The 15,100-nt window shown below is 37.2% G+C and overlaps 1 protein-coding gene across 2 annotated transcripts in view; it reads left to right on the top strand.

The window, feature by feature from the left end:
- Positions 1 to 15,100, top strand: part of ASXL3 (ASXL transcriptional regulator 3) — a gene marked incomplete at its 3' end in the record, with an annotated part of 124,766 nt that overhangs the window by 76,910 nt on the left and 32,756 nt on the right. For both annotated transcript variants that reach the window (XM_084281416.1, XM_084281417.1), the window contains 3 exons: positions 3,137 to 3,254; positions 4,188 to 4,307; positions 8,420 to 8,583. In XM_084281416.1, the coding sequence (XP_084137542.1) occupies positions 3,137 to 3,254; positions 4,188 to 4,307; positions 8,420 to 8,583 (402 nt within the window). The remainder of the gene's footprint in view (positions 1 to 3,136; positions 3,255 to 4,187; positions 4,308 to 8,419; positions 8,584 to 15,100) is intronic.

Below are 15,100 nucleotides of genomic sequence, written 5' to 3'. Positions count from 1 at the left end.
ATTCTTGTCTTATCCTACAGTAGTCTTGTATCCTAAAATTAATATCCCTCAGGCGAAGTGTAGAGCAGTTATATATTCGTCCTCAGCAGAGACTGCACACAATGTCCTTGGTTTATACTTAACTCCTTCTGGTGTTTGGCTTTACTAGAAACTAGACTTCAGTCTGCATCTTCTCCATATACTGGCTTGCTCTTGGTGTTTTGTTTTCATGAAAAGACTTGTCTAGCATCAAATTTGGACCCTGCAGCTTTACATCCAAAATAAAGATACAAAAAAAAAAATAAAATGTTGTGATTAGCTAGGAATAATTTCTCATAATTTCTCCCACTAAACAGAATGACTGGGCAAAATCTCAGTCATCTCTTTACCATACATGTCAAATGTTAGATCATTTACTTGATGCTTTAATACTCTGCTCTTCTGCCTCATATCTTTCCTTTGACAAATGTAAAGATAGAGAGGCATAGGAATGATTATTATCATGTTCTTTAGGCACAGCATAATTTGTTGGCATTTTGTGATAAAACTTTGACTTAGATTTTCATGTTCACATAGTTTTCACTTTTTTGCCATTATACAACATGACTTTTGTCTGTCCATGTGTATGTGTTTATTCTGCCAGCTTGGGTCATCCTGTACAGAGCTGAACTTAACTATGGGCCCTGCTTTGTGGACATGGAGGAGGCAGTAAAATAATGAATGTTAGGGGAAAAAGGAAACCCTAAAAAGCAAATATATATCAAAGGGAAACATCGTATTTAAGGTTTGTGCGTCAGTCTCTCATGTTGAGGTGCTTAGCCCCTAGCGCAGCAGTGGGCTGTGCCGCAATGTGAATGGTTCTGGTAGCAGCATCTGCCTGCTCTCCACCATGTTTCTTGCCTTTGTGGCTCTTGGGGCTTGCCCAAGACATAGTGGGATGGGTAGTTTGGTTCTGTACAGCCACGCGAGCACAGCATGCTGCCTGGAAGTGCCAAGACATGGCCTTCCCACAACTAGAGAGAAGGTAAGTGAGAGATTTGCTTGGCAAACACTGGGTCCGGCAGCGAGTGTGTCACCTGGGGCAGAGAAGTGTGGCCTGCCTGTCACGATGGAGGTATGCCACGTCCTGCTCCCCCTCCTTCATGGCAATTGGGTCTAAAGCACGGATAAGTGGCTGTGAGGCTTTGCAAGGGATCTACTTTTGTCACAGTGGTGGTATAAATCATTAAAATGGTGCTTCCCTAAGATGCTGGCAATGAGGTTGTGGTCCTTGGTAATGGTGGAAGTTGTCTTGAAAGACCAGAAGGAGGTTGGAGGAAAACATGGGGCATTGTGTGGGCACTTACTCATTTGTCTAGGGAGGATGTCACAGAGGATGGATGATTTTCTCTTTGTTCTTCATCATGTAAATCAGGCCATGGGGCAACAATACAATGACTGGGCTGTGGTTATACCAGTGTATTGTTATCAGAGCAGTTGGCTGTCTTTTCACTTAATTTTTAGTAGACTATTTGTTACGCTCTAAGTGGCATTACTGTTGAACAAGGGTCACCTGGTTTGACACCTAGCTTGGCAGAACTGTGCACTGGGGTACGTTTTTGGAATCTGGGGGGGGGGGGGGGGAATTTACTACTTGAGAATTTTTAATGTTTTTGAATTTTGTGTCCATGAGTCTGGCTGTCCTTGCCCAATACCAGTGTGAATTTTCTGTCTCAGAAGTGTTTGAAGTATAGGCTGTTCTTTATTGCTTTCTGCTTGCGTCTTTGGTTCAGTGCAGATCTGACCAGCTTCTTCTCTTTGTTTGATTTCGAGTGTTGTAATTTGCTTTTTATTGCACAGTGCTTATGTGTCTTTTAAGAAGTGTACTATAAAACGGGTTAATCAATGAAACAGCTTTTATGTGGTTTGGTGTATTTTATGTTGTATAGTGTGTTATTTAGAAGAATAGAGTGATATTGATTTCTTTTTTCAGGAATCTTTTTTTTTATTATTATTATTATTTTTTAGCTGAACATTTTGGAAAGATATTGCAGATTAATTGAAGTTACAGATTTTAACCTTCTAAGTCATAAGTCATTCATGCTCATAAAACTGCAGGAATAATTTGTTTCAGATATGTTCCTTGTTGATATAGTATTACTTTAATAAATCCCTTCCCTCCCCCCCCCAAGATCGTAACACAAATCGCAGTTATAAAAAGAGAGTGCAGAGTAAGACTGGAGGAAAATGGGAGGATAGAAGAGATCAGTATTAAGCCCAGCCCATTCTGATTAATTCCAGAATTTTAATGCTTGCAAGTGTATTAATAGACAAGCATTCGTATTTGTATATTTTAAGATCTTTTGAATGAGATTTCATTTTCCACGTAAAACAATCTGGCAGGTATTTGTTATTTCTAACCTTTAAATATTTGGTATTACATTATCAACCCTGTAGTCGATCCATTTATGAAACACAAAGCACTCCCATTTGTAGAGATTTATTCTTGTATCATTTTTCCCGAGATTTGCCAGAACACCATCATGTTCGTGTTCTGAAGGTTAATGCCCAAAGTCAAGCAGGCAGAAGCCAAGTGCTGCAAGGTTTCCAAGATTAGGACTGATTCCCTTCACAAAAATAAATGATTCCTGCCATGTTCAGTGATTTTGTGCAGCACTACTCACGGCTGAGTGAGTGCATCAATACTGTAGTCCTTACATGCTGTACATACTGATGACACTCTGTGTTAACTTGATTGACTGAGCAGTATACTGGAGAGGATGCACCTGCGAGAGATGTGCAGACATATATATTTTTATTCTGGTTTTGAAACATTTATTTTACGTTTTTTTTACTTGGCAGTCTTAGTTTCACATTCCATGGGTTATCATGTTGTGCTGTTAAGGTAGAGCAAACAGTTATGTGCTTCTTTGTTGTCAAAACTGTATTGGAAAATGATCTAAGGTGCATCTTCTTTCTCTTTATAACCAAAAGCCTGATTTTATGTTTTAAAGGAAAATGACATAAAGGGGACGAGTGTGAAGTCTGGCAAGTCAGTAGCTATGTAAATTATGCTTATTTTAAGAGATTCAGTGTAATGGTAGAGAAATGTCTCATGTAATTCACTTACAAGCAGTGTTTTTTGTTACATTTTTATGTTTTGTTATCATTTTTGTAGGCTTTAAGACAACAGCAGAAAAGAAGAAATGGAGTCTCAATGATGGTAAACAAGACTGTTCCTCGTGTTGTTTTGACACCATTAAAGGTGTCTGATGAGCAGTCGGATTCACCTTCAGGTAAATAGCTAAAGGACTATTTGCAAGATCAGTGCTAGTCACAGAGCCTTCCTCTGAGTCAGATGTGTAGCGTGCAGAACTAGGGACTGCTGAAAATTATGTTTCCACTTGGAGGCTTTGTTTAACATCTTTATTTCCTTATAAAATCTGTGACGCAAGGACAGGGATTTTTCTTTAATTTTAATAAAGAACTGAAGGCACACAGTAAAATGGCAATTGATAATAGCAGCAGCTTTGAAGGAATGCAAAGTAACATTTTGTTTGGCTCTGGAACTCTAATGGAGGACCACATGCTGGTATTCAATGCCATAAAAAGGAGAGGGGGAAAAAAAGGCAAGCTTCTTTATGAATGTGAATTTGTCTCTCAATTCTGTGTTGCAATACTAGGATCCTTTTGTTAGCTTTTCTTGTTCTGGTGCTGTTCTTATCACCACAGCATAACCTTGACCTTTAGTTCTGGTTGTTAAGTTTCTTCATTTTAAGCGATTTCTATGTCTGTGTTTAACACAAATTGACAATTGTATTTCCAGGCATCTCTCTTCTGTAAGTGTTGCTTCACAGAAAAATGATCCTTTTTTACCTTTAAATTGCTTTACTGCCCTATAACTTGGGGTTAAAATATTTTTAAAGATATCTCTTGTGCATTATAGGAAAACATTATTTTTATTAGATCAGTGAACATTTTTATTGACTGTAGTATTCAGTAAACTTTAGTTTTTGGCACTTAATTGATTTATTGATCTTTTTCTTCCATTTCCTCTGATGATGAGAAATTGTATTGTGACCAGAAAGGTGTGTTGCCTTTCAGCAAGTAGATGTCAATTTTTTTTAATCCTATTTTTGCTTTGTTTACGGAGGGGGAAGGGGGAGGAGGGGGGGCTGGTGGTGCAAGTGCATCAGTGTCATGTTTTGGGTGTTTTATTTTTTCCTAAGGATCTGAATCTAAAAATGGTGAAGCAGATGGTTCTGATAAAGAGATGAAACATGGGCAAAAGTCTCCAACTGGGAAACAAACAAGCCAGCACTTAAAGAGGTTAAAAAAATCTGGTTTAGGTGAGTAGGAGTAGAATAAATATCTTATTTGTTATCTTAATGTTGAGATGTTTGTAAACTCGGTGTTCTATTTAAAAGTTGTATTTTGCTGGTTTATATCTGTCCCTTTCTCAAACTTAGAAGTTGACCCTTTCTCAAGAAGGTATCTTTCTTTCTGGCTACCTGTAAAATCCATAGGCTTTTTTTTTTTTTTTTTTTTTTCTTTCCCAGAATGCTTTTCTGTAGTTGCTTTTTAAATTTGACAGACCTAACCAACCGCAGACAGAGAGGTCATATAGCAGTTGGCTTCTGATTGCTGCATTATGATTTTTGGGTGGATGGCAAGGGGTGGGTTAGCAAATATTATTTCTTCCTGTTAAATTTGCTTGCAGTCTAATACCAAACAAATACACTTAATCCCAAAGAGAATAGCATCTTTTCTTACATATCCGTCCTATTAGAAGTTAACCCTCTTTTCCTCACTTGCGTTATTCCATGTCGTATAGAGATTTGGTACATCATTTTTGATTGATTCTGATTCTTTGGTTGATTTGTTTCTTCAGCTGGATCCTTAATTATTTTTGAAGCTACATCTCTTGAGGTGGTAGATATAGTGTCTGGTTCTTATTTTCCATGTTTTTAGCAAGATCCATGGATGTTGATCTGTAATTAATGCAGAATTTTCTCTGAAGAGATGCAAGGAGAAAATTCTCAATAGCTCCATGTGATAGGCAGATTTTTCTGCTCTGCATGAAACATAATTGGAAATGTTCCCTAAGGAACAGAAACAGTAGTATTCACTAAGACTCTTGTCTCAGCTAAAGTAAAGTAGAATAATTACATAACTGTTTCTTTATCTTTACAAAGGACCTTTGCATTCAGCAGACTGCTGAATCATTTAGAGAAATATTTTTGCTATGTGGCCATATTGGCGAAATTAGCAAACAAGCTTTTCATAGTAGCTGGATAATCCTAAAAAATATTTAATGTCTGTTTTTGTGGTGATAAGATAGTTTTTCTTTATTAGTGACCTGACCTAGTTCTATTTTTATATATAACAATTCTGTAAAATAGCTTGAAGATATTTTACTTCCTAAATATCATAGGTTGCTTGTTAAATAGTCCATTGCCAGTTCCTGGTGAGCTGTTTCATGCAACTTTATTGTATCACGGCCTCCCATGAAATTGTATTTTGCTTTTATATATTATCTTCCTGCAGAATATTTATTGATCTCAGATGGATACCTAGTGTCTATGTTGATCAAATGGCATTACTCAAAACTGAAAATACTCTTTCAGTATTACAACTTTGCTGCACAAAGATATGTTCAATTTTAGGTTATTTCCTGTAACTTTTCTCTAGATGTAAAACTGAGATACATAATTTAATGTATCCGTTCTTCCCCAACCCCAGATATTTCATCAAAATGGCGCCTGGTGCCAAATACAGAGTGAATACATTAGATTTTTTTTTGGATTTCAGGATAAATTCTTCAGTCTTTAGGCACAATCTTTGGAAAGTAGGGGACATTGTGTGAAGTTTAAGGTGTTCAGTGATTTCTGTCCTTTTCCAATTTTGATTTTCATACTTTGATGTAGAAACATGGTCCTCCCACACTTTTCATAGGTAATTCTCTATATTGGAGATTAATCTCTTTTCCAAATCTGTAAGCTTGTGTTTCTCTCTCATACTCTCATATTCCACATTCTGTTTCTGATTTGGCCAGTGGTTCCCCAGACTACGGTAGCAGCTACATAAGGATTCAAAATGTCTGTCTTTGTAGAAAAACAGTATGAAAAGCACTGGCATATGCTCTGTCATAACGTTGTCTCCCTCATAGTTACAAGTAGCTATGTGGTAGAGGCGTATGGTCAAATTCCAGAGAGTGGCTACTTTCCATGCTACTCTCAAACATTTCCCTAAATCTCACTACAAACTCGAGACCTACAGTAAAGGTCCTAAAACTAGGAAGGATGCAGGAGAGAGAATTTGTTCTGGTGGTATGTTTTTGTTGTTGTTTGTTTGTTTGTTTGTCTTTCCTTTGGTATTTGTTTGGTTGGTTGGTTTGGTTTGGTTGAGCATGGCAATGCTGGCTATGTACAGTGATCTGCTGGCCTGTTATGCTAGGAACAGTATACATATTTCTTCAACAAGTTGGTAAGCTGCCTTAGTAGCCTGTAAGTAAATAAGTAGCCAGTCAAGTAAATCAGAAAATGTGTAACTCTGGCACTCAGAATTAAGCCTGAGTTTCTATTACTCTCTTGGTCTCTTCATGCCATTAAAATATCTACCAATGTACGATATTACTGACTTTGCAATCATACATTTTGGTTTAGTTTGGATCATCTACATATGCATGGTATTCCTTAGAATATGAAGCATTAGCTGGGGAAAATGTTACTCCAGTTTGGAGTTACTTAAAAAATGTGGAAGTGTATTCTGTACTGATTAAAGAAAGGAGTATACATACAGGCATTAAATTTGGATACATCATACTACTTGTGTTACACTTGGGGATTGTGTTCTATTTGCATTTATATTTAGTGGGTGGAACAGATGGTAAGGACAGTTTACTGTGATGCATTCATGAAAATGAGCACTTCTACACAATTGTCGTTTCTAACAGGGCATTCATTTGTTTGTAATGGAGTCTTTGCAGTACTGAAATACAGTATGTTGAAAATATGTGTTAGAAAAGGTTATCCTATGCTGAATGCAAAGCCATCCTTGTCTAATTCAGTTACTGTTGTTTACTAATAAGTAAAAGGAAATTGCAAGAATGTTTGTGGGAGGCTGTGACTGAAGGGGAGCATATCAGTTGAGTAACATCAGTGTTGATAGCAGTGGAATATTCGCTACAATTGTTTTTTTAGCAATTCTGCAGGAGTTTGTGTATGACCTAGTCAAGACCCCTTTTGCAGCATCATTGAAATATTTGGAAGAACAACAAACCAAAGCCTGGAGGAGTTTCCTAGGAAGTGTTAGAAGTCTCAAAGTTGTTCTGGCCACCTGCGCTCCTCACTTCTTCCATTTCTGTGTTGAGTATTGCAGTATGTTAAGACTGGAAGGCAAAAAGGGTTATGGCAGTATGTATATATCCTAAGCAACACTAGTTAGTTGCTTTTCAAAGGACTTTATAAGGTATCTTGTAATATTATCATAGAAATAAATCAAAATGAGGCCAGGCAGGACATCCAGTGGTCATCTAAATTGTTTGTCAGTCACAGGGCAAGATCAGCTATACACCTGTCACTCCTGGCAGATATTTCTCTACAAATTCTTAAAAGTTTTCCACTGATGGAAATTGCAATTCCTCCCCATGGATTTAATCTGGTGTCTTCTTGACATATGTGGTTAAAAGCTTTATTTTCCCCATATCTTACCAGTAATGTTTCTTACTGTGGAAGAGTTTAAGCTCATTACCTTTGCTATCTGCTGTGGTCAGTAAAAAGACACTGATCTTTACCCCTGTACATCAGACTTCTATATATTTTCCCCTTCCCTCTGCGTAACCTTAGTCTTATTTTTCCTCACAGACCCTGTTTTGTAGACCTCTGGTAATTCTTGCTGTTGCCTTCTCTGCGTTTACCATTTTAGATCACAAGTTCTTGCAAAAATTCTAAGAAATGCATGTTTTCAAACACTAAATTAACCCTGTAAATATTCTCATCTCTGTGATCAGTTTATTCACACAGGTAGTTTCTAGCAGGTGGAATGAGTTAGGCAGGCCATAGTGCTCTGTGGATGCAGAACATAGGCCCAAGAGCAGCTCTCTGTAATGATTGATTGACATCAGTCTTGTAAAGCAGTCTTTTGCTTGGAAGTAGATGCACAGAATTATGTTGATGACATTACAAGAAAATTTGCTGCTTCTGCTGAGTTGAGTTGATCTGTTGAGCTGGAAGTAAGGATGTGTCTGTTGTGATGCTGACTGGAACATACCAAGAGCTCAAGAAACAAATACAGGGAATATAAAAGAAGCTGTTACACACCTAGAAAAGGCTGTTACCTCTCTCAGAGTACTCTTTCTGTGGACCTTGCTATACTATACAATAAAAGCTAAACTACTGGAATTGTTCTTGTTCTCATCCTTTATTTATGTTTAAAGTTATTTCTTGTTTATTCACTCCAGGACATTTGAAATGGACCAAAGCTGAGGATATTGACATAGAAACACCAGGATCTATTCTAGTGAACACCAACCTGAGGGCTTTAATAAACAAACACACCTTTGCTTCTTTACCTCAGCACTTTCAACAATACCTCCTTCTTTTGCTTCCAGAAGTAGACAGGCAGGTAAGTAGAAGCATGCAAAATTTCTTTATGTACTTACCAAGACTATTTTAAAGTGTGTTTACTTGGGCTGTCTTGATTGACTAGGAATTGTTCTAGAAAAGAGAAAGAAGAAAATTTCTTCATTAGGTAAATACTTTATTAGGTAAAACTGTTAGAGGTAGAATGAGTGTAAACTTTACCTCAGCATCAACCAGATTCTTCTTCCCTTCTTTCTGGAAATTGCTATTCCCTGATTTGTCAGAATGGAAACTGGCCAGCAGATCTTCCAAACTTGTCAAATCTCTTAATTAGCTTTCTTTTAAATCTACAATATTGTAAATAAACTTCTCATCTTCAAGACTACTACATATTTTCATCTTTGACCTTCCTGGGAACTCTACCAGCAATGCCTAGGTCAGTGTTAGTTCTGTTGGCTTGTTCTCCTCCTACCCTTCTACACATGCCTATATATGTGTCTGCTCAGTTCCAGTGCACTAAGTTCATTCGTTCATATTTTTTACAAGGAACTTCTTGTTCTAGGCTCACTGCTTTTGGCTCATACTGGTTGTTAATCAGTTATGTCAAGGAGAAACATTTGAGGAGTAAAAGCACTGAAATAAAAGTATAACTTTGTGTAGATTCCTACAGTGTTTAGTCCTTTGTGCATTTGTTATTTAGATTGCAGGCTTCCCAGAGCAAGAAGAAATCTTTGCCACATGTCTAGCAGTTAAAATAGTGCAGAGAGCCAGCATCAATTTCAGTCACACATTTGCTTGACTTCCAGGGGTAATCAGGGTTACTGATCTCAGTGGGTGCTACTCATGTACTTTTTCAGATACATTCTTAGGCAACCTACCCAATTAGGGCATTGAATTTTTTTGCAGATAGTCAGTATCTCACTTTTTATTTATTAACTAGAGGATGCAGGTCTCTTAAAAGAGTGATTAAAACCCAGATCTTAAATCAGTAGAAAAATGGCATGAATTCATTCCTTAAGCTGTTACTCGGTAGCTTCTACCACAGTAACACAAGGGAAAGCATTGTATGATAAAAAGAGAATGAAAAATTGTATTGATGTGCATTTATTCAGCCTCTTACCCAATTACACACTGTATGTTATGGACTAAAATAACATACTTTCATAATGGAATATTTGTAAGAGAACATTAAAAAACAAAACTTCAGGAGAAACAATATAAATGTATTTATTCTCAAGCTCCCACGTGGTGGTCAAAACCAGTACTGACGAATTTTAAGAAAACATTTTCCCCTGCAAAAAACAGATTTTAACTTTGTGCCCAGAAAACCTTTTACTGAATATCTTCTAGTTAAATTCATGTTTTCTCTCCAAGCATCATAAATTACAGTGTTCAGACATTCAATTGCAGGCACTGTGGCCTTATTTATAAAGTTTCTTACTTGAAAATTTATTAAAACACAGAGGCTCTAAAACTGACAGGCCATTCCCCTTCTTAATCAGTTTCTTACAGCACAGATTTTGGCAAGAAAATCAAGAGAATTAATTTAATTACAAGTCACCACTAAAAGGCAATACGTTTCTTTTTAATTAGTATTTCAGAAAACGTTTACATAACGCACACATTTCAAGTGTTATTTCAAAGGTCCAACATTATGTAATTGGATAGTATTACTTCCCAGGAGAACTAGTCACAAAAAAGAGTTGTCATGCGACACGTGCGGGTGTCTTTCTATCTCTGTTCTTCTCACAGTATTCTGTAGGTTTGTACAGAATACTGTATTTTAAGGTACATTTGGAAGGCAGAAGTCTTCCTTCACCTCTGGTGGATTAATGTAAATGTATGGCCTCCAAGTGTGATAGCTGAAGGATTGTTACCTGGCAGGGAGTAAAGTAGCAATCATCTGCCCAGTGTTCTCACTTTGCAAAGGCTGTAATAGAGAATTTGATCCCTTTTTTTGATATCTGAGATTGTGTCCTTTGCTATGCCTAAAGAGTAACATCCTAGATACGGACTGATGAAAGCAATTGAACTGATGTACTTTTCCTTCCTGTGGAAGTAAGTTAAATGGGAAACACCAGTGTGGTGCTCAAGGATCAAGTGAGGACAAGAGCAAATTCCAGCCAGGAAGTTCTGGTGAGGGTGTCTGATGTTAGTTGTTCTTACCAGACACGCCAGGGACTTTTGGTCTTCCTCTTTTAATTCTGCTCTCTAAATTAAATGGGGCATCAGTCAAGCAAAAATCCTGTAAAACTATTCCACATTTTAGCCGCCCGTCTCTGAGCATTCAGTTTCATTGTTTTCTGTTGTTGTTTTCTTGCTTCATGTGAGCATTGCTACTTCTGCTTTTCTGGCTGTGGTGTGTTTCCTCTCCGTGTGCTGCCCTGCAGTCAGTGCTGCTGTGTTCCCCAGAGAGAGCTGCATTTCTGTGTTGTCATGTGGATGTAGTATGTGAAGTACTGTAATGAATGGCACCATAAAAATGTAATAGAGTTATGCTATTTGTATATATATAGTGATCTGTGAAATAAATTACTAATGAAGTGCAGTCTCATTTAGGCTTTATTACTGCTCCACATAGAAAAGCCCTATGATGAATGATCCTTTGTCATTTCTGTCATAAACACCATTTTTCTGGGCGGTATAACTCCTCCTCCTTAAATCGTACTGAGCTGAAACTTGTCACGCATATGTCAGTTTGAATAAGCATTTTTAGAAACCATTAGTTAAGGGAGTTGAGGCTTTCTTTCTTTTTTTGTATGTATGAGTGGTAATTATAAATAAATAACTTTCCTCTCTACCCTGGTTAACCTAACATGTTCAAAAACAAGTTTAGGTCCAAATCAGAAGCTTCACGGGGAATGTTTTCAGTTTTTTCTCTGGCTTTCAAGTTTTGCAGTTGCTGTCAGGGAGCCTGTTATGGCTACATGGAGTAAAGAGCTTTAGGAAAGATGTCTCAGAATGGAAGAAGTTAATAAAAACTCTGCTTATGTTGGCAGTATTATTTTTCCTGCTCCATCAAGATTTTTGACAAAGTGGAAGTGCAGGATCTTTTTTTTTTTTTCCCATAGGACAAGATAAATTACATCATCAGTTATTCATACAAGAAATTGATTTCAGCTTGTATATTAATTTAAATTTTATTTCAGTAGCAATGAGGCCTGTGTGTTATTCTCTGTATTCAAAATGCCTGAAAAATAAATTGGATCAAGTTGGCAGTCATGGTAGTAATGTTTCATCAAGGATTTCATTTGCTTTCATTTGGGTTTGGTGGGAAGTAATATGTGAATGTTGTTCACAGAAGCAGCCATGACCAGACTTGTCTGTTTAGTGGGCTACTCCAAAATTTTACATCACTGGATACAGAGAATTTCATGTCTCCAGTTTGGACATTCTGATTTTGAGCTCTTTGTCAGCCTAAATGGTCTGAAGGGCTCAACAACCTTAAAGCTCAGCTGATGCAGAAGCCTCGTGTGGGATCCCCCCATGAGAAATAGATGTCTGAGCTGTCAGTAACAAAACATGTAGGTGTAGAATCTATGCGGAAAGCAAAGTTCCTGCAAAAAGATTTCACTTACCAGAAATCCCAGCAAAGAATTTTTCTGATCAGCTCCAATTAGAATGCTCTGCAGCTACAATGGAATTTTCTTCAGAGAAATACCTACTTCTAATATTAATACATCAATCTGATATGTCGGTATAACAGAAGCCTTCCTGACCACCTCTCAGCAAATATTTATCTTCAAAGCAGAAAGTTTCTGTCTGTATCTAGATGCTCTGTTGCATCAGCATCTGTAACTATTAATTGAACAATGAATATCATGCAAGGATAGTAACATGTCTGTGTGGCAGATTGCTGAAAAGGAATGGCAACTGACAATATCTTTTCTGCACTGGCTTCCCATGTTGCTGCTACTGAGGAGTCAAATTGCCCCTCTTAACTCTGGGGTATGGGCAAAGGGAAGGCAAGTAGGTACATTTAGTAAGCTGCCAAGAAACGAAGTACTGCCCTATCTGAACAGTAGCAGAAAGCTTAAGTGATTTTGCTTATCCTTAGAGAGCTACACAAAATGTTCTTTCCTTTCTGATGCCTCTGAAAAAAATGTGTCTTCACAGAGTCTACAAATGCTTAAATAATTCCGATCTTTGAAATTTTAACTCCTGTATTTCCTCTTCTGGTAGCACTGGGTTCTTGTGAGCTTCTTACAGTTTGCACCTGCCCTGCCCTTTCACATAGGTTGGGAATTTCAGGAATTTTCGGTATGTTACTTTGTACTGTCCTTCTACCTGACCAAACCTATTCATGAATAGCATTTTATAGCAACAGAAGATACCCTGGCAAAAATTTTACTGTCTGAGCTTTACTTGTTTTATGGAAGAAACTGAGCATTCTCTTTTTCTGAATCAGTCTGCAATTTATAGATAGTCGAAGTAGTTACTTAAAAGCAGAACTGTAAACTTAAATATTCTCAGGGAAATACTTAAGCCATGTAATATTGTAGAATTGACTGTATTTCAGGTTTATAGTAAGCCAATTTACTAAACAGAAAAACATGACTTACAGATGAAAAGATTCTAAAATGGGTCAAAACTCACCTTAATCTCTTTTTTTTTTGTTGTTTCTAAATCAGAGAATCTCTAAATAATTACTGTCTCGTGGGTCAGTGCCAGTATTGTTGTTACACGATACCATTATAGCATATTGTCATTTCAAGGTCAGCTCAAGGTTTCTGTCTTCACCCACTCAATTTAAGTTGATGCTGGCACTTCAGGTTGATTATATCAACTTGGAAAGGTTCCCTCTCACCTTGAAGTGAAAAAACGTACAGGTTGATGCCAGCCAGTGATTTTCTTTTTTCTATTTAAAACAGTTAGAAGTAAATTTGGGGAAGCTGTCTACAGAATTCCATTTCAAAACCTCTTTGCTTTCATGTAGTTTAATTTAGCTTAATACCTGTTCCTATCATTTAAGCGACAGTAACATTGTTTTTGTTATGCCCAAAATATTCCTACTCCCAGACACATTAGTTTGAGTTCTGCAGGGAAGAGAGGGTAATGAATAATACAAAAAATGTCATATATTCATAGAAGACAAGGAGGGAAGCCTGGTATCTCCCATTCTGACAATTGGTATTTATTTCAGTCATTGAGTTCAAAGGAATTAAATAAACGCTGTCCAGTGTATGTTTTACTGTATATTAGATGTATATTAAAAGAGAGAAGAGGAGCTTTATTTTCATATTTCTTTCCTTGTAGCAGTGTAACCATCTTCCTGTTCACTTTCTTAACTTCATCAGTGCATTAAGATATTTGCCATTGGACCTTTCCAGCATTTTCTTTGTAGGAAATCAAACAGTGCAGAAATTAGTGTGTATTATTTACTCCTAGTTTTTTTTTTTACATTTCTATCTGTGCTATTATAGTCTAGTAGTAGCTCAATGGTTACCTTATTTTACTTTTCTGCTAATACTGCAACCTCTTAGCTGTCCTTTTCAGTTCTCTATCAGCAGAAACCTCAGTAGCTTTTAAATATTTATTATTATGTTCCTGTATGTTTGAGTTTTACACTGAAATAGTTTTACGGATATGACAAAAGCACTCAGTTCAGAGGAAAACATTTGAAGAAGAAGGTGAAATGTAACATGTTTTCTGCATGTAAGTGTATTAAAAAGCTGTTAAATTGACATCCCTATGTGCGTAGTAATTGAAGGTCATTTTCTGCCAAATGTCTCCTTTTAACTGACATTTTTTTCTTTGGTTTTATTGGTTAATGTGGATAGCGTAGCATTGTTGTAATGTGCTTTATTTTTACAGCTTTTAGGGTAGTTTTAATGTAGGTATCTTATTGGATGGATGGATGGATGGATGATGGATGGATGGATGAAGAAATTCCAAAGCATGTAAACTGCCTTTTCAGGTCCTGGGGCTCTGATTCCTGAGCTCTGCTAGAGAGCACACTCTCTTCAGAGAGCCTACTTCCCCCCAGCTGGCCCCTCTGTCCTTATGCTGGAGTTAATACCTTTTTTTTTTTTTTTTTTTTTTTACTAAACACAGCTGTATGGATACATCAGCACATTTCACAGTCATGAATTAACAACAAACATCGGTTTCACTTTACGTGAATTGAAGGCTGAAGGATTTTAATTCAACATCCCTCTTGGCTTTAGCTACAGAAATACCCCTCTAGCCTCCCTAGTGCAGTCCAGTGGGGCTCACTGCAATTGCATTGCAATCTGGCTGCTCTGTTGGAGGCAGCAATGGAATGCTTGCTCACTTGTTTGCAGTAATCCTCCAAGGTCCTCCTCAATATCAATGCTTCTACATACGTAAATAGAGAGTTTTACATTTTTTATTGTGTCGTATTTTGTTTTGTTTTTGTAAGCTTGGTCACTGTATTTCGGAAGTATGAACTAGTGTTTTCTACTGAAGTCTTAGCTACAAGCTCTTTTCACACTTAGAGCATGTCTCTCCTTCACAAACAACTATTGCAGTGGAGTTAGCAGAACTATTGCAATTGTATTTGTCTGATGCAAGGCTCAACTTAAACCATGTACTAGGCC

Source organism: Netta rufina (assembly GCF_964035555.1).
Source record: "Netta rufina genome assembly, chromosome: 2".
NCBI classification, from domain to species: Eukaryota; Metazoa; Chordata; class Aves; order Anseriformes; family Anatidae; genus Netta; species Netta rufina.
The sequence above is the reverse complement of the archived record's forward strand: the minus strand, read 5'-3'. Positions and strand labels throughout refer to the sequence as shown.